The 23,617-nt window shown below is 35.4% G+C and overlaps 3 protein-coding genes across 3 annotated transcripts; all 3 read right to left on the bottom strand.

The window, feature by feature from the left end:
- Positions 1 to 3,155: 3,155 nt before the first annotated feature.
- On the bottom strand, positions 3,156 to 4,289 carry LOC134254854 (uncharacterized). The gene has a single exon (XM_062737394.1). The coding sequence runs from the start codon at positions 4,287 to 4,289 to the stop codon at positions 3,156 to 3,158; it is 1,134 nt and encodes a 377-aa protein (XP_062593378.1).
- Positions 4,290 to 4,395: 106 nt separating this feature from the next.
- Positions 4,396 to 5,205, bottom strand: LOC134254853 (uncharacterized). Its single transcript, XM_062737393.1, has one exon. It carries the CDS (start codon positions 5,203 to 5,205, stop codon positions 4,396 to 4,398), a length of 810 nt encoding a protein of 269 aa, XP_062593377.1.
- Positions 5,206 to 12,195: 6,990 nt separating this feature from the next.
- LOC134254852 (uncharacterized) lies at positions 12,196 to 13,139 on the bottom strand. Its single transcript, XM_062737391.1, has 2 exons — positions 12,971 to 13,139; positions 12,196 to 12,782 (listed from the first exon to the last, which is right to left on the bottom strand). The coding sequence occupies exons 1-2, from the start codon at positions 13,137 to 13,139 to the stop codon at positions 12,196 to 12,198; spliced, it is 756 nt and encodes a 251-aa protein (XP_062593375.1).
- Positions 13,140 to 23,617: the final 10,478 nt, after the last annotated feature.

The raw sequence follows: 23,617 nt of genomic DNA, 5'->3' as shown, positions 1-23,617 counted from the left end.
TGTTTCTCCATGAAGGAGCAGATTCCGCCTAAAGAAACATCAAATTTACATCAAGACACAAGAAACTACACATTGAGAGAAATGAGAGATCTCCAAAGTCGCTTGATGTTGGTTGCTGGAGAAGAAACTGGAAAAACCCAGAGCATTGACAGATTTACCTCTGTAAGTATCCTTTAAATATCCATTCTTTATCGCTTACATATACATGTAGTATTCATAACCTAGAATAACGTATTATTGAAGTTGAATAAATCCAACACTATTGCAAATTGGTTTGATAATTTAAGATACCCTTTTTCATGCTTGTACTGCTGAACAGTATAGCTAACCAATACACCAAAGTATACATTTCTGATCATTTATTGAAGATGAAGCAGATGTGGATGACATGTGATGCGATAATTTGATGATTTGATGATTTGGTAAGAAGCTACAAAGTACAAGAAAACTTGATGTATACACAATGACTGAATGCATGAACATGTAAACATAGTACATATGAACTGATTTCAAGTTTGCATGAAGATATACAAAGGGAAACCATTTCAACATATTTCTGTTGTACAATAATGTTTAACGAATTTAGACTAGATTTAAATGACAACAATTACCGATTTAACAATATATAGAAATCAATCAAAATTAGGTACACAAATGGCCGCCATAGATCGAGTCACATGTAAAGAAAACTGTGTACAATTAAACTCATATTTCTCGAATAAAAACAAATCTTGTAAATAATATCTTTGTTAGATAGATAAACAATTTACATCAATAAACTTACATTTTGAGCCGACCAGGATCAATAAAAATAATGAAAATATGGTAAAACAGGTGGACAGGACCAGGTTGAAAACCCGCGAAATACAGGAAAACAATAACACAAAAGAGTTCCACAAAATAAAATAGGTCGTATATAAAATATTTCTGATAACAGCACACTTCCCGTCTGGTATAAAATACCACTACTAATATACATGACAAAAATAAACAAAACATCATGAACAAATACAGTATAACAATTAAATCTAACAGCACAACAAATTCATGTACATGTCTTATGAAAAATGCAGGTTTGCCATCACGAATCACTCGGATCTGAACCTTTCGTACTAAACCGTCATCGCTTGCGAATTTTTTGTTTTCAACGATACCCATCGGCCAGTAGTTTCGGTGCACTGCAGAGTCTATAACTATCACAATATCACCCGGGTTCAAATTTGACTGTCTGTCCTTCCATATACGTCGCGATTGCAGTGTCTTTATGTACTCTCTTTTCCAATATTGCCAAAATATGTCAGCTAACACTTGGGAATGCTTCCACTGTGCACGATGAACATCTTTGATATCCAAGGAGTGGGATATCACAGGTAAGAAATCGACCTTTCCTGTAAGGATCATAGATAGGTTGATAACAAGAGGTTCCTCCGGATCTGTGGATATCGGCGTGATGGAATGCGAGTTAATTATAGCACAGACTTCACACATAAAGGTCACCAGTACTTCATGTGTTAGAGGTTTGAAACGTGATTCCAGTAACATAAAATCCAGAGTTCTTCTTGTGATCCCAATGATTCTCTCCCATATACCCCCCATATGGGATGCATGTGGTACGTTGAATTTCCAAGTAATTCCTGATGTCTCTAAGAACTCCTGAACTGGTCTTTTTCTACTCTTATTGTGTTGATTTTTATTTCTTCGGCACCTCCAATGAAATTCGTGCCTCGATCAGAAGGTATCAATTTCACTGGGCCGCGTATTGTTAAGAATCATCGTAAGGCATTGATGAAGGAGGAACTCGACATTTCTTCAATGACCTCGATATGCACGGCTCTGGATACTAAACATGTAAATAGGATTGCCCAACGTTTACTGTTGGCAGCGCCTCCTCGAGTTTTATTAGTTACAATTTCCCAGGGTCCAAAGGCGTCGATACCAATAGAAATGAAAGGTGGACCTGGAATCAATCTTTCTGCTTGCACATCAGCCATTTTCTGAGTTTCTCTGTAGCGTCTCAACTTACGGCAGGTTACGCACTTGTGTATGAGGGATAATAAAGTCCCTGAAACGTTCTACTTTTACACCTGAACGGTGAACGAATGTTGAACGAACGGTGTACGAACGGTGAACGAACGCAGAGCGAACGGTGAGTGAACGATGTGCAAACGCTGAACCCAACTTGGTGAACGATATGTGAACGGTGAACGGAGCGCGAACGGAGCGCAAACGCGAGCGCAAAGTGAACGGTGAACGCAAGATGAACGATTTATTCGAAATGCCTCCGATCTTTTCCTTGTATTGAAATTATTCTATTATTCTATAATTCTAATTTCAGGTGCTTTAATATAAAAATTAACAATAGATAAATAAAAAAAATAAATAAATAATAAAAGTATTTTTTGTACATATATGTACCTATGTTTTACTTTAAATCACGATTTTGATTGACGTAAAACGTGTTTTTGTCATCTCGCCCAAGCAAAACTATTAGCTTCGTTTGATTAACAGCAAAGAGATAAACACAATTTGAATTGAAAAGGGTCATTTATTAACATAATGACGAATCTACTAATGCAGTGTAATACTAATTGTAAGAAAAGTTAATAACACTCCATAAGCAAAATCAACTTAATGTACTTTGTAAAGCTTTACAATATATACACTCTGAGGAACATCTGACTAGTTCAATGATTATTGCAAAATCAAAGGTGGGGACCAATAAAACATAGTTCTTGGAACTGTTGAATCTGCAATCGAGATAACTTGTCACTTAAAATGTTTTTGACTCCTGGCACATGTTTAGCATAAAATAGAATATTGAATTGTAAACACTGAACAATAAGACGACGCAATAATTTCATAATAAACTGGTCCTTAGCACTTTGTTTATTTATAACGTGCACCACTGCCATATTATCTGAAAAGAAACAGATTCTCTTATTTGCCATTTGATTTCCCCATAAATGAACAGACACAACAATTGGAAAAAGTTGATGATCAGTCCATTCAGTCGTCCACTCTCCATAAAACCATTGTTTTCCAAACACCCCTCCATGTCCTAAGCCACTAGCATCAGTATACAATTACAGTGTTTCTGATGTTTGAAGTTTATCCTCCAGAAAGAATGATGAAGCATTAAAGTGTTCAATAAACAATTACCATGCCTCTAAATCTGCTCTTGCATCTTTTGTTAATCTTCGTCTATGGTGTGGCTTCTTTAATCCTTTGGTCAAATCAATAAGCCGGCGGAGGAATGTTCTTTCTGGTGTAACAACTGCACAGGCAAAATTTAATAACCCAATCAATGATTGAATTTCCTGTAATGTCATCTTTTTTCGACACTTTGCTTTTGAAATTTCCTGACGTATCTTAGAAAGCTTTTCTTTTGGGAGACGTATAAGCATGTTAACGGTATCCAATTCCAATCCAAGAAATGTGATAATGGTCGTTGGAAAAACTGTTTTATCTTGTTTCATTGGAACACCAATATGCTCAAAAGTCTGAAGAAGTATGCATAATTGTTTCTCACAAACAGGATAGGAGGGTGGTCCTACCAATAAAAAATCATCCAACATGTGTACACATCCAGAAATCTTTAATTTGTTAGTTACGATCCAATGCAAAGCTGTTGAAAATTTTTCAAAAAGTTTGCGTGCAAAGCTTAATCCCATGGGAAGTGTTTTATCAAAATATATATCTTTCCCAATGGCAAACCCCAATAATTCATGGTCAGATGGGTGAATAGGAATATTGTTATAGCCATGTTCAATATCCGTTTTAGACAATAAAGCTCCCTTTCCAAATTGTTTAATCAATTTAACTGCATCATCAATAGTTTGATACGATACTGCTGAATGTTCTCTATCAATTCCATCATTAATTGATGATCCTTCAGGAAAGGAGAGGTGATGAATAACCCTATAATCCCCAGGTTTCTGTTTAGGGACTAGACCCAATGGAGAAATTTGTAATGCTTCAAATGGAATATTATCAATGTGAAAAGGGCCCCCGACCCTATTTGTGTCAATTTCTTCTTGAATTTTTTCCTGCAAAATTTCAAAGTTTTCTCGAGCTGACTTGAGATTATCACTATAACGAAAGGCTCTATTGCCATTAAATGGAATACGAAATCCAAACGTAAACCCATCAACCAAATACTGTAGTTTGCTTTCTTCATAATCTTCTAGCCATAAATTTAACACTTCGACTTTTATTGGCGTGACTACATCTTGATCCTTATTTCTTAGTCTTGGTTGCTGCTTGGATGACCGTGCTTCCGCTTGCTGCATGGATTTAACTGAGCTTGGTTTGCTTTCACTTGAGAGGGTACATATTCTTTTGTGGTGTTTTCTCCAGTGATTTGGCACGAAAGGGCTGTTGTTTGTTTCCGGACTGCTAAAAATAGGAGTTGTTAGATTTTGATGATTTCTCCAAAGTCTGAATTTTGGTCTTTAGGCCAAGTTGAAGTGCCTCAGCATTGAGTTCCTGGTTGATCTGCTGCCAGGGCATAAGGGTTGGGTTATCAGCTCTCCATAGCCGAAATTGCTCGTCATAATGCAACGCAGCCTTTTCTCCAACATCTGCATTCAATTTCTGGACAATTGCCATGTACTTCATCATGTTTGAAGACTGATTAGGAAATTTCTCACAGTAAATAGACACAAAAATGTGAAAAGCATTTATCCATTGCGTAATTGATTTTATGTAAAACTTTTGTTCTTTATGTTGAAAGGTTATCTCGTTATTTTCCCCTTGTACTGCCTCCAATTTTGAATAAGGGTTTTTGAACAAAAGCGCACCAAGTTGAACATATTCTTCTGCCCAAATTTTTGCCTTTAATTTCTTATCCACACTTTGTACCAAGGGACGACCTGAATGTAAAGGGCCAGTTGTGTTTAATGTGTTACCTTGTGCACTGGTAGTCAACGGTTGACTTGATAAGACTTCTACAGTGCTAGAACTTTGTTGAGTAGATTCCTCTTGATTGACTGTTGCTTCCACATTTATTGTTTGATGTCCATCAACGCTGCTTACGCTGGTAGGTCCTTGCTCTGTTTGTGGTTGAGACATCTCTCCTTTTAATTTCTGCATAACCATTTCAACAATGTTCGGCACCATAGTTTGAAGCATTTGTGACATCAGGTCTGAAACTTCCTGTCTAGTCGTATCGTCTAGCCTCCTTCTCTTTCGTGATGGTTGCGGCATCTTGATAGCTAAAATGAATATTTTTTTTATTACAGTACCTGTACTAACGTACTTTAAGATATTTAGCATTTACTAACATCAAATGCAAAAAAGAACTTGCAATTACCATTGCCAATTCCATTAAGGAGATTCTTAAGAAACTCTCATCCTTAACAGGATGCATTTAATTCATTATTGCATGTAATGTTCCTTACATGCAACAGGTCACGCATATAATAAATAAATTTAGAATTCCTTAACAGGAATACAATTGCATCCTTAGCTAGATAAAAAAACTAATACCGATTAATTTCATCCTCTGCCGGAGAAATAAAATCAATTGATTGATTGTTAAAATTCCTTAACAGGAATGATTTTTCAACCTTATCAGGATAAGTACGCAACCATTGATTACAAAATCCTTAACAAGATTTAGTTTCCAAACAGGTATCAATTTTCAAAATTGGCAGCATAACTCAGCACAACTTACCATAGTATTGAAGAATATTCCTGATATTTCTTATTAATAACCGAGAGGCCAACAGTTAAACAAATAATGTAACAGGATTAACACCACTGTCAGTACCTTCAAATATTCCATCAAATTCTGGTCTTTGATTGATCAATACCAAAACTGTTATAGGCGTGTACTGCTACTTAATCTGTAAAACATGTCTTCATGCATTAAAATTTTTCATCATACAAATTTATAGGCAACAACAATTACCATATTGATTTGAAATCTTGAGTGCAATGTGTCACAAGTATAATTAACATTTACATAAAAATACACATGTATTATAATATATATACAAGTATTATAATTACATGTATTAATAATATTCATCTGCTCACTATACTAATGTCAGAGTATGCAGAATTGCACCTCGAATGTTCCTTTAATATTTAGGATAGCCAACAGTTTCGTTTAAATGCACACCATCCTGATTGTACATCTCAAACTGACTGTTTTTTAATCCTTTTAAAATCCAGTACTTTAATAAGTTCGAATATTCGGACAATTCCTTCTTCAGGATTTTGTTAGCAGCAATCACAAAACTGTTGTAATCACGAACTGTTAAATGTCTTGTTTTTTGACGGAATAATAATTGACACACTATTATTTCCAGGGAATATCTGTTTGCCAATAAGTTCAAAATTGCCACATATCGCAAAATTATTGTATTTACTTCATCAAGTGTCACATCTTTCGAGTCTACATCATTCCCACCCAAGTGTACCACAACACCTTTCGGTTTATGTGTCTTTATAAAAACTTCGATTCTTTAAATATGTCGTGAATTTTTTATACATCCTCCTTGTATTCCATAACACAAGACGTCGCAGTCTGCTATATCAAATTTTTTATCACAATGCGAAATGAAAGTTGATAATCTTTGCACGTGTGAATCACCTACGACCAAAACATCTGGCATGGCGCTTCCCTTACATATTGACCAATCAGCATCGAGGATAATTTTAGCACAGACAGAAAACTTACTTTCCTACCAAAAACACTGAATTAAAAACGCCCAGAAAGAACACGGTCTTTCATGAATAGAATTGTTTGTTCTTTTCCTAAATAGTCTACCTACATGCATTATTTGCTGGTTCCATTGGAGCAAGAATTCTGTTCATGGAGCAAGTCTGTTGATGGCCAGACCGCGCCAATCTCCATCGTTCACAGCTCAACCCACGCTATCCGTTTTTTAAGACCTTGCTGGACACAAACGATGGATTAAAACGCCTCAGTACATCTAACGAATCAGCACATAAACTAGATAAACCACTAACGTGGATGAAAACATTAAATCGCTAATTTTCTACTACCGTAGAACTTCAGCTTCTTATTACAAACTTTGTGACCTATTGCACTGCCACATAGCGGTGATGTTCTATTTTTTTATATTTTGCAGGGAGATAACTCTCTCAATGCACAAAATACAGCTCATGCCAAAAATCAGAGACATATAAAACCAGAGATTCGCAACTCTCCGAAATCTCGCGTAATCTCGCGGTCCCTATTGTTTACAATTTTTCAAATCTCGGACTGTGCGAGACTTAAAATGGAGGCTACCGACGATGTTAACAAAAACTTTTTAATTAATCTTTTGACTTAAGAAGGCGATAAACAGACTTTTTTATGTTTTTAATGCTAAAGAAATATAATTCGGCATATAGGAAACCAATTCGCATTTATTTTATGCTTTAAATTGCCTTGAAATTAGTGTTGATGTTATGTATTTTCTCCCTGTATTAATCAGGCCTGGTACAAACACTAGATTTAGCTACATAGCTTGATTTACCTACATAGTTTTATCTACCTAAATTTCTGAAAGTTTTGGGGCTATTTATGACAGTTTGAACAGTTACTCCTTGAATGAAATGACAAAGAAGTTATAAGTTCCAGTTAACACGATAATAGGTCGGTAATTATTCAGCACAATGTAATCATATTCAGGCATGTCTCACCGAGAGGACAGTTAACCAAACAATGGAATTACGTGTCCAAATCTAGCTATGTATAAACTATATCTGCTTTGACCTGAACTTGAACTGCTTTTTTAAGCTTCCCTAGTATAACTATCAATATAGTCATTTAATTGCGACTTTTTGTCTCTTTTTATTAAAAAGAAAACTTTTGAAAACTTACCTTGAAATAGCTAAATAAAGCTACCTGAGGTAGGTAAATAAAGCCCTACAAAACAAGGCAACCCCTTGGATGCCCATGCCTTAGAGACTATTTTCCAGCCAGCATTCCAGATGAGCCTTGAGAACATAGCTAAGGATCCCATGAACCAATTATTTGGGGACAGTGAAATCATCAAAATATGTCGTGTCATCATGAGATTACTATATTGTCTTACAACCGCATTAAAAAAAAACAATGAATCTCTGATTCCATGAAAACAAATAAAAAATGATACTGTATATATATTTAATTTGCCAAGTAGACAAACAATTCATGGAAATTTTAGATAAAGATAATAGTGATTTTTGTTGTTTTTACACATTGGACACCCAACAAAGTCCATGTATATTTATCTTTTCTAAGGTTCAAATCTATAGAAAAGTAGCCAAATACATTGCTACATACATTAATTCCAATGTGTTTATAACTTTCCATGATAAAAAATGCATAATATAGAAGTTTTAGGAACTAATAAATTTACACATATTTTTGTTGTTTTCACACTGGACGCCAAAAAAGATCAATGTATATTTGTCTTTTCTGAGGATCAATCTATGAAAAAGTAGCCAAATACATTGCTACATACATTAATTTTAATGTATTTATGCCTTTCGATAAGAAAAAAGACATATTTTGGAATTTTAACGAATTATTAAATTTGCGCAAATGTCTCCGTTCACACTTAGGGCACCAAAAAAGATCAACGTATATTTTCTTTTCTGAAAATCAAATCTATGAAAAAGTAGCCATATACATTGCTACATACATTAATTTTAATGTATTGATAACTTTCAATGGGAAAAATGCATATTTTAGAAGTTTTATGAATTATTAAATTAGCACATTCTTATCTAAAAATAGGCCATAATAATCTAAATGTGAAGTTTATTTTCGAAAATGCATGATTTATCGCACTCAAATACTACAAACACTATTAGTCTGAATGATTTAATCACCTATGACATCAACATATCTGCACGGGTCAATGAACAACCAAAGAAAACAAACCGTAGCAATGTTTACATAAGCCGTGAGCTCCCGAGGCGGGGACGCGTGACCAGTTAATCCATTGTTTGCGTGTTTTTGACACCAAATGTACCGTTAAATGAGGCCGTTATCATCTTTGGTGTCTATAAAAACAATGTACTTAATTGATTTACTTTCATGAACAGCGGGTGGTACTTAAAAAGCGATATCTTATCTCTCGGTCAATAAAAATTTCAAGATGGCGCCTGGGCTGGATTCTCACTCTCGCGTTATCTCGGGGCACGCGAGAGTTCGTGGTTATTTTGAAGTTCTTAAAAGAAGTTGCGAATCTCTGGTTTTATATGTCTCTGCAAAAATGCATTCATTATAATATAAATGTGATTTTTTTGTTACCAAACGCGTGTAGTTTGAATATAAGATTAATGTATCTATAAAGTGATTATGCTTATTCTTTCAACGAATAATATAATGTGGACTCTAGAGGATAAAACTATTTCTTATAGAATGAATTAATTACATTGCACGCGGTACATACATGAACGAACTTATTATCGCTTGTATACAAATAATAAAGTAAGTCGTACAGAACTATGTTCTCGTCAAATATAGTGTGTCCTATTGTGATAAACCGTACAGTTTAGATGTTCATTATTGTTCATTGGTTATTGTGGTCAAGATAATTTGAAAAAATTTTTAAATACACCAAAAATAAAAAAATATATATATTTATTTTTTACAAATAAACATTTCTTAAAGCTTACATAAATATTTCGTCGGTGAATGTACATGCACACGACATAATTTTCGGGAAATTGTTAATCAGTATTTAGCTCTGGAGCTTATTTTTTTTAAATTTCTGCAAATGAATAATTGATAAATAATTGGTAAAATCATTTTTAGAGATTCGCAAGCATTGAATCAATGGAAAAATGGATATAACTTGTAATTTAAGTCACTTCATGCTGCGTTTTTTTACCAACCGTATTCCACTTTCTGCATATTATGAAATCCAATTTAGTCAAATTTTACGGTCCACTTACATGCACACCTTCTGATAGAACAAACAAATCCGTTTTCTTAAGTCTCAGAATTACCTAGATAATTATTTATAATCTAAAATATTAAAATAAGTCTAACATATATTTAGTTCCAGAAAAAATCAATGTATAATATTTATAATGCTTTGAAATCTTAAATCAGTATTACATGTAAGCCGTATTTTGTTTTGAAAATACTATTGTTGGCACAAATTCATTCAAATATAATATTGTTTAATGACTGTTTGATGTTGGTTTTAAGACTGATTTTCTTGAGCTACAATACACATTTGATATTGAGTAAAATGTACTAAAAATACTAAGAATTTTATTTCGGGAGAAAAGGCACCGGGGGGGGGGGGGGGGGGGAGGAGCTTAATTATACTGAATGGCAAACATGTTTTTTGTACAGTGAAGGAAGGGATTTTCCATCTCTAATAAAAGATTTTTTTTTAAAGTTGGTGTCTTCTAAAATTTAAAACCACACTATCAATTTAATAAGCCCTAAAATATTTAATGAACTGAATATTAGCAGTACTGTTCATAATTTAAGACCTACGTGTAGTTTGAAACACGTGTTACTGTGGGAATATTTTTTTGTGTATTCATGTCCTGTAAAAGACTTGCATTAATTATTATACATCCATTGGTGATTTGTCGTCTTTAATATTACAACAAATTCTTAAAGCCGTGCTAAAAGCAATTGTACATTGCCTTTTTTGAAATTTAAGATTTGAGCATCGTTCTACATACATGTACAGTAGGTACTTAATGTATTATTTTCCAGGGAAATTTCATGAATAAAGTAACAGCTGAGTTATGACAATAAAAATATAAATACCATAGATAATTTTTGCAATGAAATAATTATTTTCAAACACGATATCTAAGTTATTTATTCAAAAAACGTGTAAATCCTTACCTTCAAAAAGATAAGTCCTTTCACTTCGGAGTTCCGAATGACAATAAAGACTGAACGATAAGTGAACGGTGAACGCAAGGAGAACGCAAAGTAAACGGAACGAAGAGCGAACGGTAAACGTTTTGTGAACGGTGAACGCAATACTGTGAACGGAGAGCAAACGGTGAACGCACGCTGAACGAATGGTGAACGCACGCTGAACGAACGGTGGACGAACGGTGAGCGAACGGAAAAATGGGAAAGTTGAACGTTTCAGGGACTGTATCACTCATTTAGCTCCAATGGCCCAATAACCTCCTGTGCGAACTGCTCCCTCAGTGAAAAGGCTTCCTTGATGTTTGGTTTTCTCATGGATATCCTGTATAATCAAACAAGTAATATGACTTCCCTTCGGTAATATGATGGGATTTACTTCCTTATCAGGTACTTGATTGGCTGCTGCATTGATCCTACCGCCAACACGAAGGAGTCCACTTTTATCATGGAAGGGTGACAACTGTGCAATCTTGTTATCTCTGGGTAATGGCTTCTCATCCATAATGAATTCAATGTCTCTTTGAAAATATTCTTTTTGAAGTTCTCTGAGAACTAAACACTCTGCTTTCTGTACATCATCAATGTGAGATGTTCATTCCTTGTCTTGCTGAGAATTCTGTGAAGTCTGTAGCTTACTGGCAAGTTTCTGAAGATTCATAACTGTTAGATTTCCAGCTGGAAAATCGCTCAAATCGCTCTGTTCCTAGTTTACTGGCTTAGTAAGGTTCAGTGCTGATTTTTGTCATCAGTGGTCTCACTTCAACATCATTGTCAGGTTCTATGAATGAAAAACTTTCACTATCATCATCTATCCTCTTTGCTTCACAGAACCACCATGGTCCAACGATCCATGGAAGTTGCATAATATCCGTATTGTAAGAGATGCTCCTGGTGCGAGAGTCAGCAGGATTTCTATCTGTAGAAATGTAATTTCATTGGTCGGCACTTGAGATTTTCAGGATGCGGTCAACACGATTACTCACATAGGAATAGAAGCGGCGAGTACGATTGCTGACATATCCAAGGACCACTCTACTGACACTGTAGTAGCACATACTCTCCAATTGAATATCCAGTTGTATCGATATTATCTGTCCTATTTTTGTCGCTAAAACCGCAGCACAGAGTTCTAGACGAGGGATGGTATGTCCCCTAGATGGCGCTTACTTTCCTTTTCCCATCAAGAATCTCACACTTGAATGTCCATCATTGTCTGTCACTTTCAGGTATGCTGAGGCAGCTATCGCCTTTTCTGTGGCGTCACAAAATATGTATACTTCTACAGTCTTGGCTATGCTAATGGATACATGTGATAACATCCTTGGAATGGTGACATCTTACAGGATCTGAAGAGATGATATCCACTCTGTCCATTTTTGAAGATGTTCCGATTGTAAAGGTTTGTCCAAGTCGGCTCCTGTAGAGGTCACTTCTCTTAGGAGGATCTTTCCACTTAAGGTTATCGGAGCGATAAATCCTAAGGGGTCAAATAAACTGTTTACATGCGAAAGGATGCCAAGACGTGTGAATGGCTTCTCTTCCGCTGGAATAGTGAATCGGAACGTGTCGTCATTAAGACTCCAGCACAATCCAAGACTTCCGTGTACTGTGTCATCACTGTCTATTTCTTTCAGATTTTCACCATGGTCACTTGGATCAAATGCATCCATGACATTTCTTTTATTTGAGGTAATCTTGTGAAATCTCAACTTGCCTTCAATCTGTATTGTAGACTGTGTGCGTTTCATAAGACTGATGGCATCAGTCTCGGAAGGTAGGGAAATTAGCCTATCGTCTACATTAAAATTGCGATTGACAGAGTCCTTCACGTCCAAGTCAGCATTTTCCACAGTTTTACGAAGACCATACGTCGCTATGGCTGGAGATGGGCTGTTCCCGAATACATGGGCCGCCACCCTGTATTCTAGAGAATGTCATCTGGGTTGTTGTTCCTGTACCAATAAAATCTGAGGAAGTCACGATGTTTCTCATTAACTCTGAATCGATAAAACATCTGCTCAATATCAGCGGTCATTGCGACTTCATCCTTTCTGAACCGAAGAAGAATCCCCAATAAGCTGTTCACCATATCTGGACCAGACATGAGCTTACCATTTAAGGACGTCCCTTCAAAGACCGCCGATGACTCAAACACCCCTCTGACTTGTCCTGGTTTTTTCGGATTTTGTACGCCAAAAAATGGTAGATACCAGCAAGGGTCATCTGATTCCGAGGAAGAAGGTGCTTCTTTTGTAGCTCCACTGTCTAGTACTTTACGCATAAATGTTACAAATTGTTCTTTTTTCACAGGATCCTTCTACAAACTACAGTGAAGTATTTGAGCACGACGGTAAGCTTAGGGTTTGTTGTTTGGTAAGTAATCAGGAAGTTGTCTAAAAGGTAAAGGTGCTGTCCAGTACCCTTCCTCTTCCTTCCCAAATGATGTGTCCATCAGCTGTAAGAATAATAATAATAATAATAATAATAATAATAATAATAATAATAATACTTTATTTAAAGAGGGTGACTCAATTAGTGCGAGCACTATTCTTCCTTGAGGCCCTCTATTAATAATATATATAATACACAATGATAAATAGTACACTCAACAATGTTATATACAGTATGACTCGATATACAATAAATAATAAAACATGCATCATTTCATTTATAATACAGTCCACATACGAGGGTTGTCCCAAAAAGTCGTAGACAGGGAACATAATTTATTTTCTCTTTGCTAAATCAAATTTCTTTTATTTTCATAGCAAAGAGTAACATTCTGTGATCATGTATTTTAAGTTTCATGACGATACAACATTTAATAAGAAAATTATGAAAAAATAAAGAAACCATGTAAGTGTACATCGGCGCACGAAAGCAAAGGTAATTTACGTCTCTCATAACGTCATGGGCCTTTTTTCTGCTTTACGTGAGGCTATTAACATCCAAATGAATATTTTTTTTATTGTGAAAACCCACTCTTGACTAAGGGAATAATATAAATTCACTACTATACTTTTTCCTAAGTAGATTCAAATCTTAGTCAAAATTAAATAAGTTGAAAGATCACCTTACATTTAAGACAGCAGAGAATACACCTTGTTTGACGACGTCCATGGCCCAGAACGTTCCCCGAACATGTCTGCGTTAAACATTCAGTACTCTACTTTACATGCAATAACTATTTTATTTCGATATAGAGGAAAAACTATCTTTGAATCTTATACTTATTCTATTAAAAACAACTTTTCAATTAAAATATAGTGTGCAATGTCCTTTCTGTATCTTTTCCCCCGTCCATGATGAATATAAAATATACCAAACACAATTTATTACATTTGCGTGCGCCGGGTACGCTTTCGACGACGTCATTTTCATCAATCTCAATTCCAACAACACTTTGAAAATCATGCCACCATTCGTCTGTTTCTTATGTTATTTATATGAAATTTTGACATATTATTAAGATTTTGATTCTGATTTCAGTGATTTAAATTTTATTGTTCAATCTTTTACATAGTTCCAAAGAAATAAAAACAAATGTAATAGTTATATGTGTAAATTATTCCAAATTTTGGTCGTGCGCCGACACACCATTTCCGCCTTCATATAAATCATCCAAATATAATCAATATGAAAGATAAATATTTAAGAATTCACAATTTTAAAGAACATTGAATGTATTATGTCTATGCAAAATTTGGTAAGTATTGGTTGTGTGTTAAAAAAGTTATTACCATTGTCTACGACTTTTTGGGACAACCCTCGTATGTATACAATTATATAATAATTTAAGTTGAATGTTGGTCTATTATATATTTTCTTGACTTGATTTTAAAATTTTGAAGTGATGGAGACATTCTTACATTTAAAGGTAACTTGTTCCACAAAACTGCACCTGAATATTGAAAAGAATTTTGGGATATTTTTGTTTTGTGCTTTGGAACACTTAAGTCAAAATTAGATTCAGATCTGAAATGGTACGAATTGGTTGATTGGTAGTTGAGTATTTCAGACAGGTAATTTGGACTTGCACCGTAAAGCGTTTTGTACATTAATACTAACTTATTTACAGTCAATTGCTCATGCACTGACAGCCAATCAAGTTTTTCAAATAAGGGTTTTGATGGCGTGTCATAGGCAGCATCTAAGATACAGCGAGCTGCCCGTTTTTGTAACTTAAGAATCCTCTCGAGGCTACAAGCTGATGCATTACCCCAAACTTTTAAACAGTATTCAATTGATGGCATTTTATAAGCATTATAGAATAACTTTCTTGTATGCAATGGAAGATATTTCTTAATTCTTCGTAATACAGATATCTTTCCAGATACAGATTTACAAACAGCTTCAATATATGTATTAAAGTTAAGTGAATTATCAATATGAATTCCAAGTAATTTTTCATGTGTGACACTCTCAAGAAAATGATCTGAGATTTTTAATTTTAGATTTTGGTTTGTCTATTTTGATCGTTTCTGATGTGTGCCTATCAACATGCATTTTGTTTTACTAGTGTTTAAAATCATCTGATTCTGAAAACACCATGTTTCTATATTACTTATATCCGAAGATAACATATTTTGAATGGAAGAAACATTACTGTCAGAAAAGTGAAGTGTAGCGTCATCCGCAAATACATGTACGTCTATACTTGATTTCTCTATGAATAATGGGAGATCATTGATGTAAAATAAGAAAAGAAGTGGACCTAAAATTGATCCCTGTGGCACTCCCGCTGTGACTAACTGTTTTTCAGATTTTATATTTCCAAGTTGAACACTCTGAAACCTACAGTTTAAACATGAGTCAAACCATTGTACTGCTTTGCGGTCAAAATTGTAGCAACGTAGTTTTTTAATTAAAATATCATGATTCACAAGATCAAAAGCCTGCTAAAATCAAGAAAGGTTACGCCGACAAGTTCGCCAGTTTCCATTGCTTGTAGCCATTCATCAATTAGTTTAGTAAGCGTGGTTTGGCACGAGTGTGATTCTCTGAAACCTGATTGTGATTTGCAAAGTAAATCAAAATCTGATAAAAATTTACGGATATGATTAGCAACATGTTTTTCAACTAGTTTCGACAAAGTGGGGAGGATAGATATTGGTCTATAATTGCCAGGATCAAGTCTATCTCCTTTCTTGTATATTGGTGTTACCTTTGCAAATTTCAATTCATTAAGAAATATTCCTGTAGAAATACTGACATTGATTAAATGGGTGATAGATTTGTATATCGCTGGTGCAGCATGTTTAAGTAAGCGTGGACCTATGGTATCGAAACCAGCCGATTTATTCACATCAAGTTTGTTTAATAAAGCTAAAACGTCATTTTCATGTATAAGGGGAATGCTAAATGTATCACCATGTTCAAGCTTGGTTTTTGTAAACTGCATTAATTTCTCGTAGTCAAAATCTTTCCGTTCGATATTCGAGATAAGTTTTTCTGATATACCTGTGAAATGATTGTTAAAAATCTCAACTATTTCTTGCGTGTCCTCGGTGGTGTTATTATTGTCAGAAATAGCTATCGGTGCAAAATTATGTGATTTTGATGCTAGTTTATTCAATGTGTTCCACATTTGTTTTGGATTTTTGCTTTGCTCTATAGTTGACCTATAATATTTGATCTTTGTGCTGTTTATAAGTGCCGTGACCTTGTTTCTCCAGATTCGGAAGTTTTCAAAGTCACCCTTTTGATGGAAACTGTCACGCGTATGTTGCGCCTTAGTGATTTCTGGTGTTAGCCATTTAGGGCGATTGTCGTTTTTTACTCGCTTAGTTTTAATTTTTGCATGTTTGTCCAAAACTTTGTTAAATAGGATGTAAAATTTCCTCAAAAATTCATTTGGGTCACATATGCTTTCCAGTGTTGTAAAATTAGCATTATTTAAATCATTTAAAAAATTGTGCTCATTGAAGTTTTTGAAGCATCTGTATGTTATCTCAGTGTGCTCTCCCATATGTAAGGATTTATTTGTTTTTCTTGTGAAACACACTGGGTAGTGGTCTGACAAAGCTATGGGGGGTACTTGAATTTCACACATGTTTCAGGTAAATTAGTGTAAACATGGTCAATGAGTGTTCTTGATGTATTTGTAATTCTAGTAGGTTGTTGAATTACTTGTGTTAAATCAAACTCTTCTATAGCAGAGGTCCAGTACCGAGGGGGGTCTTTGAGCAGGTCAATATTAAATCACCTGTTAAGATAATTTCATTTTCATCAGCCAACTCATCAACTCAGTTGGAGGCAGCAGATGGAGGCCGATATGCAGAACAAAAGAAAATTGGTTTAGATTTTGGAATTTTAATTTTAAGCCATATTGTTTCTATATTATCTTGTTCAAGGTCATCTCGACGCTTATAATTTAGATCTTTAGACACATATACAATAAGTCCTCCACCTGCTTTACCTCGTCTATCCTTTCTTTCAAAAACATATCCATCTATGCATAATTCATTATCAGCTGTATTTTCATTTAAGAAAGTTTCACATACCCCAAATACATCTAGTGACTGTTTACTATCTAAAAGTAATTGGATTTGATCAATTTTCGGCAAAATGTGACAAATATTTTAATTCCCAAATTTTAGCCCCCTTTTATTTAAGCCGAAAGGTGATTGTGAATTTCTAGATTTTTCGGGAGGGTGATTTGCATCTTTTTATTCGTGACTTTTTTGTTTGTATAATTTTCTGAATTTTCCTTTTTTGATAATGAATTTACAGATTTTTTAGGGATCGGTGGCTTGTTTGAATGAGGGTCTATGTGAAACTGTGAACATTTACATTTTACATTGTTACATTCTTGACATAAGTTTATAAGTTTTACATAAACGTTTTTACAACTAGGATAATTGTTATTTGTAATAACGGCTGTACATTCATCGCCGATTCCCTAATATTCACAAAATTTAACTTTGTGACCAATTTCACCACATTTCCAGCAAGTAACTTTCCTCCCATGCATGCAGTTTCGTGCGGAATGGCCCTCCTCACCACAGAACGGACGGGTATATTTACGGGATGTATTAAGACGGCCTTGTACTCTGTCGCATTTCAAAACGTTCACTTGTCCTTGAATGATCCTGAGAAACGAGGATGTCCGTTTGTAAGAGAGATGGATTCCGTCCTTCCAGTACAATTCAGGGCGAGGCTGTCTTGCTTGAACACCTGTGTTGCCGATATCACTGTAGCTCCGTACTCCTCACAAACAAAACGAATTACATTATTAACTTCACAAACATTGATATCTTTCCTTGCCAAAAATTCACAAATATACACTTGGACATTAGAATTCCGGGACTTGAGATCGGTGATAATTTCTACAAAACCATTTTCAATGGCTTCCCTGTCGCGGTTGTTTCCGACATCATTTCCTCCAGCAAGAATAACCACATCATTATAGGAGGAAACGTTCATCTTAGCTAATTTTGCACGAATATGAGAGACTTGGGCTCCTCTGTTTGTGCTAACTTGTACACAGGGCAGTAATCCTCGGGTTTTTATTCTCTGCAGGATTGAATCCCCAATCAAAAGCACAGATTTCCCATCTTCTGGCTGTCTCCGAAGTCACGATCTTCAACTGACAGGCCAACTGCGCCATCTCGTAAAGTCTTTGTGAATACATTGTCACCACAAAAATCACGATCACTCAGTGCACTTGTAGAGGTCGATATATGATTCTTGATATGCAGGTAGTTTTGAAATGGTTTATTGCAGGTTGCACTTCTGTTACCAAGAATCGACACTTTATTCACATATACAGAGTCACGAGGATGGATCTTTCCTAAACAGACCTCACCGATAATAACTCAGCCAAGCCCTAGTTCTAAAGCATATGGCGTGCCTTTCGGACTCACAATCTGTTGTTTAATGTGATGAGCTTCAGGTAGGTCTCTTCCAATAAGTAATCGAATCTTGGAGTTTGGATCAAACTCGGGGATGAGAGATGAGTATCTCGTAGATGGTCAAAGGACTTAGCCACATCTTGTGTGGGTACTTCTGACAGTTCATTGGGTTAATCATCACACTCAATAAGGGAAGGCAGCTCGTAAATAACTGAGCCAACAACGGAGCAAACCATTAAGCCATGAGCTCTCCTACCATATCTCACTGTGTTTCCAGAACATGAGCTGAATGTGTATTTGGTGGGTTCACTTGTAATGTTCATGACATCAAATAGGTCAGGTGATGCGAGAGATCGATTACTTTGGTCATCCAGTATTGCGTACAAACGTACTGTAGAGTTTGGAAAGTCTGAGTGAAACACATCCACAAGTAAGGTTTTGCTGCAGGAACGGCTTTTATACCCTTCGCCGCAGAACTTTGTACATGAAGTTGACGGTCTGTCAGTTGTAAAGGATGAAGTAGGTGTGCTATCAGTTGTTGCTGCCACCGATCAAGCATATTGCGTAGATTGTGAAGATGTCTCTGGTTGCTGACGGTTAGCCTCCCCGCCGTGAACACTTCCTCTTTGTACATAGGATCTTTCTGGGTGTAAGGCTGTAGCATGAGAATGACTACCACACGTTCTAAACTGAATGTTCACGGTGCAGTCTTAAGGTGAGTGTTTAAAGGTACAACATCTGGTACAAATGCGTCTACTCTGTAGAAAGTTATTGCGCTCTGTAAGTGGCTTAGCACAAAATCCATTACATTCATGTATGCTATGGTCCGCCTTATGATATGGACAGTGATTGTATTTTGATCTTGCATTTTCGTTCACATCCGTTCTACGAGCATGTACACCAGGAGTCCATGGGACTGGTATCTTGGTAACATTTCTATTACTTGGAGTCACTGATCTGTTGAACATAAATGCAGGATCGTTTCTTATAGCACACATTTCCTTCATGAACTGTACAAAAAAGGAAAATGGTGGAAAATGTAAAGTATTGTCTCTTTTGTAAATGGATGCTCTTGAGATCCACTTCTCCTGCAGATGGTATGGTAACTTCAGCAATATGGGGTTGACACCTGCTGACGAGTCGAAATAAGTTAAGCTGGTTGAAAACTGTGGATTAGCCTTCAGTGATTCTACTTTTATCAAAATGTTCAATAAGTCATAGAGTCTACTGTTTTCACTAGGAGCAATCTGACGTTAGTTTTCCAGCTGTAATCGAAGAGATGACTCGATCATTTCTGGTCTCCCAAACATCTCATCTAGTCGTTCCCATATCAATTTCACTGCTCGGTTCACTTCTCCAGGATTGGCATTCCTAATGCTGCTTGCCACCTCTGTAGATTTTCCAGACAGTTTGTTGATAAGAAGATCAAGTCCTTCATGCTTTGAAACCTTGATTTCACTCATAATGTTGATAAATGAACACTTCCATGAATTATACGATTCTGCCTTGTCATCGAATGTTGACAGTCTCTCAGGTACAAGCTGTTTTCGCATCATAAACAATGTCAGATCTGATAGTGTGTTTTCGAACGCAGGGTTGTTAGGGAACTGTTGAGCTATGGGAACAGAATCAAACTGAGTAGGAGGGAGGGCGGATGTTGGTTCCGCAGGATGGAAAACTGGTGCACTGGCTGAAGGTAGAATGCGGTTTGTATAACTCTGTATTGGTCGGTAAGGCATTGGAATTGATATAGTTTTGTCCGGAACAGGAGTATGTAAGTTTAAACTCCCAACGTCATTTTCTTGGAAATTCAGACTTTCGACATATCTTCGTATCTGTTCATCTTTGCTCTCAGACTCTATATCCAATGACAAAGAACCTTCAGACTCCTCGTCCATGACTGCATTTTCCTCTTTCAAAAGTTTCAGATTAATGTCTAATTCCTGTTTCTTCCTATGTACTTCAGCTTTCTGAGTGATTTCCTCTTCTTCTAATTTCAACTTTTCCTTCTGAAGTTCTGCTTCTCTCTTTAAGAATTCTAATTTCTGTTTTCTCTTTCCTGAACTTGCACCAGATATATGGGAAGCAGTTTCCACCAAGTCTAGTCGCAAAGTCTTTATTTGCTCCAATGAATTTTCAACAATCTGTTTTGCTTTCACAAAAGTTCCGGTTAACCTTGTCTCTTCATGTTTGGAGGCCTCACTGTTTGTACGTATGAGGAAATCTCTGTACTCATCAGCATAACTGAGGTGTGGTTCAAAGGCTGCACGAATATCAGCATCGAATCTACGTAATGTTTTTATGGTTTTTTCACTGTCTTGTATACTTAGGATAATGTCTTCAACTGTGCTCCATAACTTGTCAATACGTTTCTTATAATCAACACACTTAGCTTCGAATACCGCTAAACCCTTCTCCGTTGGAACATGTAAACGCTTCTCTGATTCTTCCTGTTTGTCTGCCATGATGACTGAGTTGTGAAGATCCCTGGGTCATGTAAATCTCTTTACTGTACAGCTGGATCAACAGTATAGCTGACCAGTACACCAAAGTATAAATTTCTGATCATTTATTGAAGATGAAGCAGACGTGGATGACATGTGATGCAATGATTTGATGATTTGGTAATAGCTACAAAATACAAGAAAACTCGATGTACACACAATGACTGAATGCATGAACATGTAAACATAGCACATATGAACTGATCTCAAATTTGCATGAAGATATACAAATGGAAACCATTTCAACATATTTCTGTTGTACAATAAAGTTTAACGAATTTAGACTAGATTTAAATGATAACAATTACCGATTTAGCAATATACAGAAATCAATCAAAATTAGGTTCAAAAATGGCCGCCATAAATCGAGTCACATGTATAGAAAACTGGGGTGACTGGAAAAACCCGAAACCCCCCCCCCCCCAGTTTTTGCAGAATACCCATACAGGAGGGGTGAAACCCCAATAAAGTTGTGGAAACCCAATACAATTGAACGTAATGGGGTACAATAAGGCCTAAGGTGATGTTTAATTGAAGGATATTGACATTCGTAAATTTTTATAGCCAATTTTACATGAGAATCGAAGGAAATCGGGCGCCATTACGAGTTTACCGTACAACACGCCCGATCTAAATTCGAAGTGAGCTGTTTGTCAGTATAGATAATATTAAAATAATTCATAATAATTTCCACAATTACATTTGTTTCACAATGATGATAGTAAAATATTAATTATGTAATAAGTATTTAACAAAAATGTAAGGACGTTAGACATTAAGAAAATATGAATTTGTGTATTAATTAATTATCATTCATATTATCAGGTCTAGCCAAGTGCACCCCCTACTAATGTTATTGTGATTAAAATACAAGACACGTGGTTTAGATTTACCTATTCAAAGGTTATAGGGTAGATCCGGTTTTATAAATAAAATTGGCAGTAAACAGGAAATTGCTATGGTATGTTTCTTCTGAAACATGTCCTGTGAAAAATGTGTGTTTGCACACCTTTCTAAAGACTTTCATGATTTTCAACGAAAATGGATGGCTTAAGGTGGGAGGGGGGATGGTAAATAACAGTAAATACATCTTACACTTAACTGCAAAAATTACAGCTCACTAGCGACCGAGATGCTTGTAAAAATTGTATAATATCATTTACACCGACAAACCTTTGTTTGCCTTATATGGCTATTGGCATCAATGCGCACAGAGGATCTTACCACGAGCAACGCCAAATACATGTTTACATGTTACTTCGAACACGTGGTTCAGGTCAATCTATGATCATATTAATTGAGTGCAAGATAAAAAAAAGTTCCTATGAAACATTACAAACTTCATGCATTAATAATATAACACCAGCAATTCAAGGATAAGGAAAACGAGCAGCTTCTCCTATGCGTTTAAATGGACAAAACATTTTTTACATAACTATACATGTATACTCGTGATCACATGTGTTGGCAAGGGAATCCACCTGGCAATTGTATTCACCGATAGTACAGTAAAGGAATTTATCAAGCGTAAAATTCCTCTAATATTCGTATAGTAACCTATAATGCAATTCTCATTCATCTGATTTGTCAGTTAAAGTCACATTGGTGCCCCATTTGCTAGTCTGACGCCCAAAAATATAGTCCCGGTTCCCATGCAAAATATTTGTCTAAAAAGAAATTCTAATTCATGACAGCAGAAAATTGTATCATAAAAAAAACTTTAAAATAATTTAAACTTAAATGAATTCAAGAAAGATCGATTGAAGTACTTTTCTTCAGAATGATATTATAGGGTGGTGAAACTAAAACACAACATAACTTTTCTGTTTTCCATGTCTCCACGTGCTAGTCACTTCTTGCCACATTTCCGTGAATAATTTACTCTATCTCGCTGAAGTCTCGCTAGCTCTCGCCAGAGCTAATGTCATAGCTACTCTGAACTCATTGGTTTTTATAATATGCAGAACACCGACAAAAAAAGGTTCCGAACATATTAGTATATTTTAGAGAAATTCTGAATTTAGAGATATGAAAATATCCAAAAGCTTCAAAGCAACATTAACAAAAAGAAGTAAAGATAGTTCATTACTTATTTGTTACAAAGAGAACAAATTAAATAAATAAAATCAAAAATATGAAAATACTGAATTTATTTTTGAAATTTTAGACAAATTCTGAATGTAGAGATAAAAAAATTTTAAATACAAAGGTTCAAAGCAACAATAATAATTAAAAATAAAAATAATATTTAGTTATATGTTACAAAGAGAACAAAAATTAAATCAATGTCAAAAGATGAAAATACTGAAATCTGAAATAAATAGTAAATGAAAATAATATATCAATTTTCACATATATATAGATATTTTATTTCAAAGTAACTTTCTTTTCTTCTTTTCTTA

Source organism: Saccostrea cucullata, unplaced genomic scaffold, assembly GCF_032062105.1.
Source record: "Saccostrea cucullata isolate Sc308-1 unplaced genomic scaffold, CSIRO_AGI_Scuc_v1 ctg4398, whole genome shotgun sequence".
Lineage (NCBI taxonomy): Eukaryota > Metazoa > Mollusca > Bivalvia > Ostreida > Ostreidae > Saccostrea > Saccostrea cuccullata.
Note: the sequence above shows the minus strand (reverse complement) of the source record. Positions and strands in the feature narration are given on the sequence as shown.

Excerpts from the sequence above, each read along its gene's own strand:
- LOC134254854 (XM_062737394.1), bottom strand. The coding sequence starts at position 4,289 with ATGCAGCAAGCGGAAGCACGGTCATCCAAGCAGCAACCAAGACTAAGA.
- LOC134254853 (XM_062737393.1), bottom strand. The coding sequence starts at position 5,205 with ATGCCGCAACCATCACGAAAGAGAAGGAGGCTAGACGATACGACTAGA.
- LOC134254852 (XM_062737391.1), bottom strand. The coding sequence starts at position 13,139 with ATGCGTAAAGTACTAGACAGTGGAGCTACAAAAGAAGCACCTTCTTCC. Across the intron at positions 12,783-12,970 it reads TGAAGGGACGTCCTTAAATG|AATACAGGGTGGCGGCCCAT; the intron begins GTAAGCTCATGT and ends GACATTCTCTAG.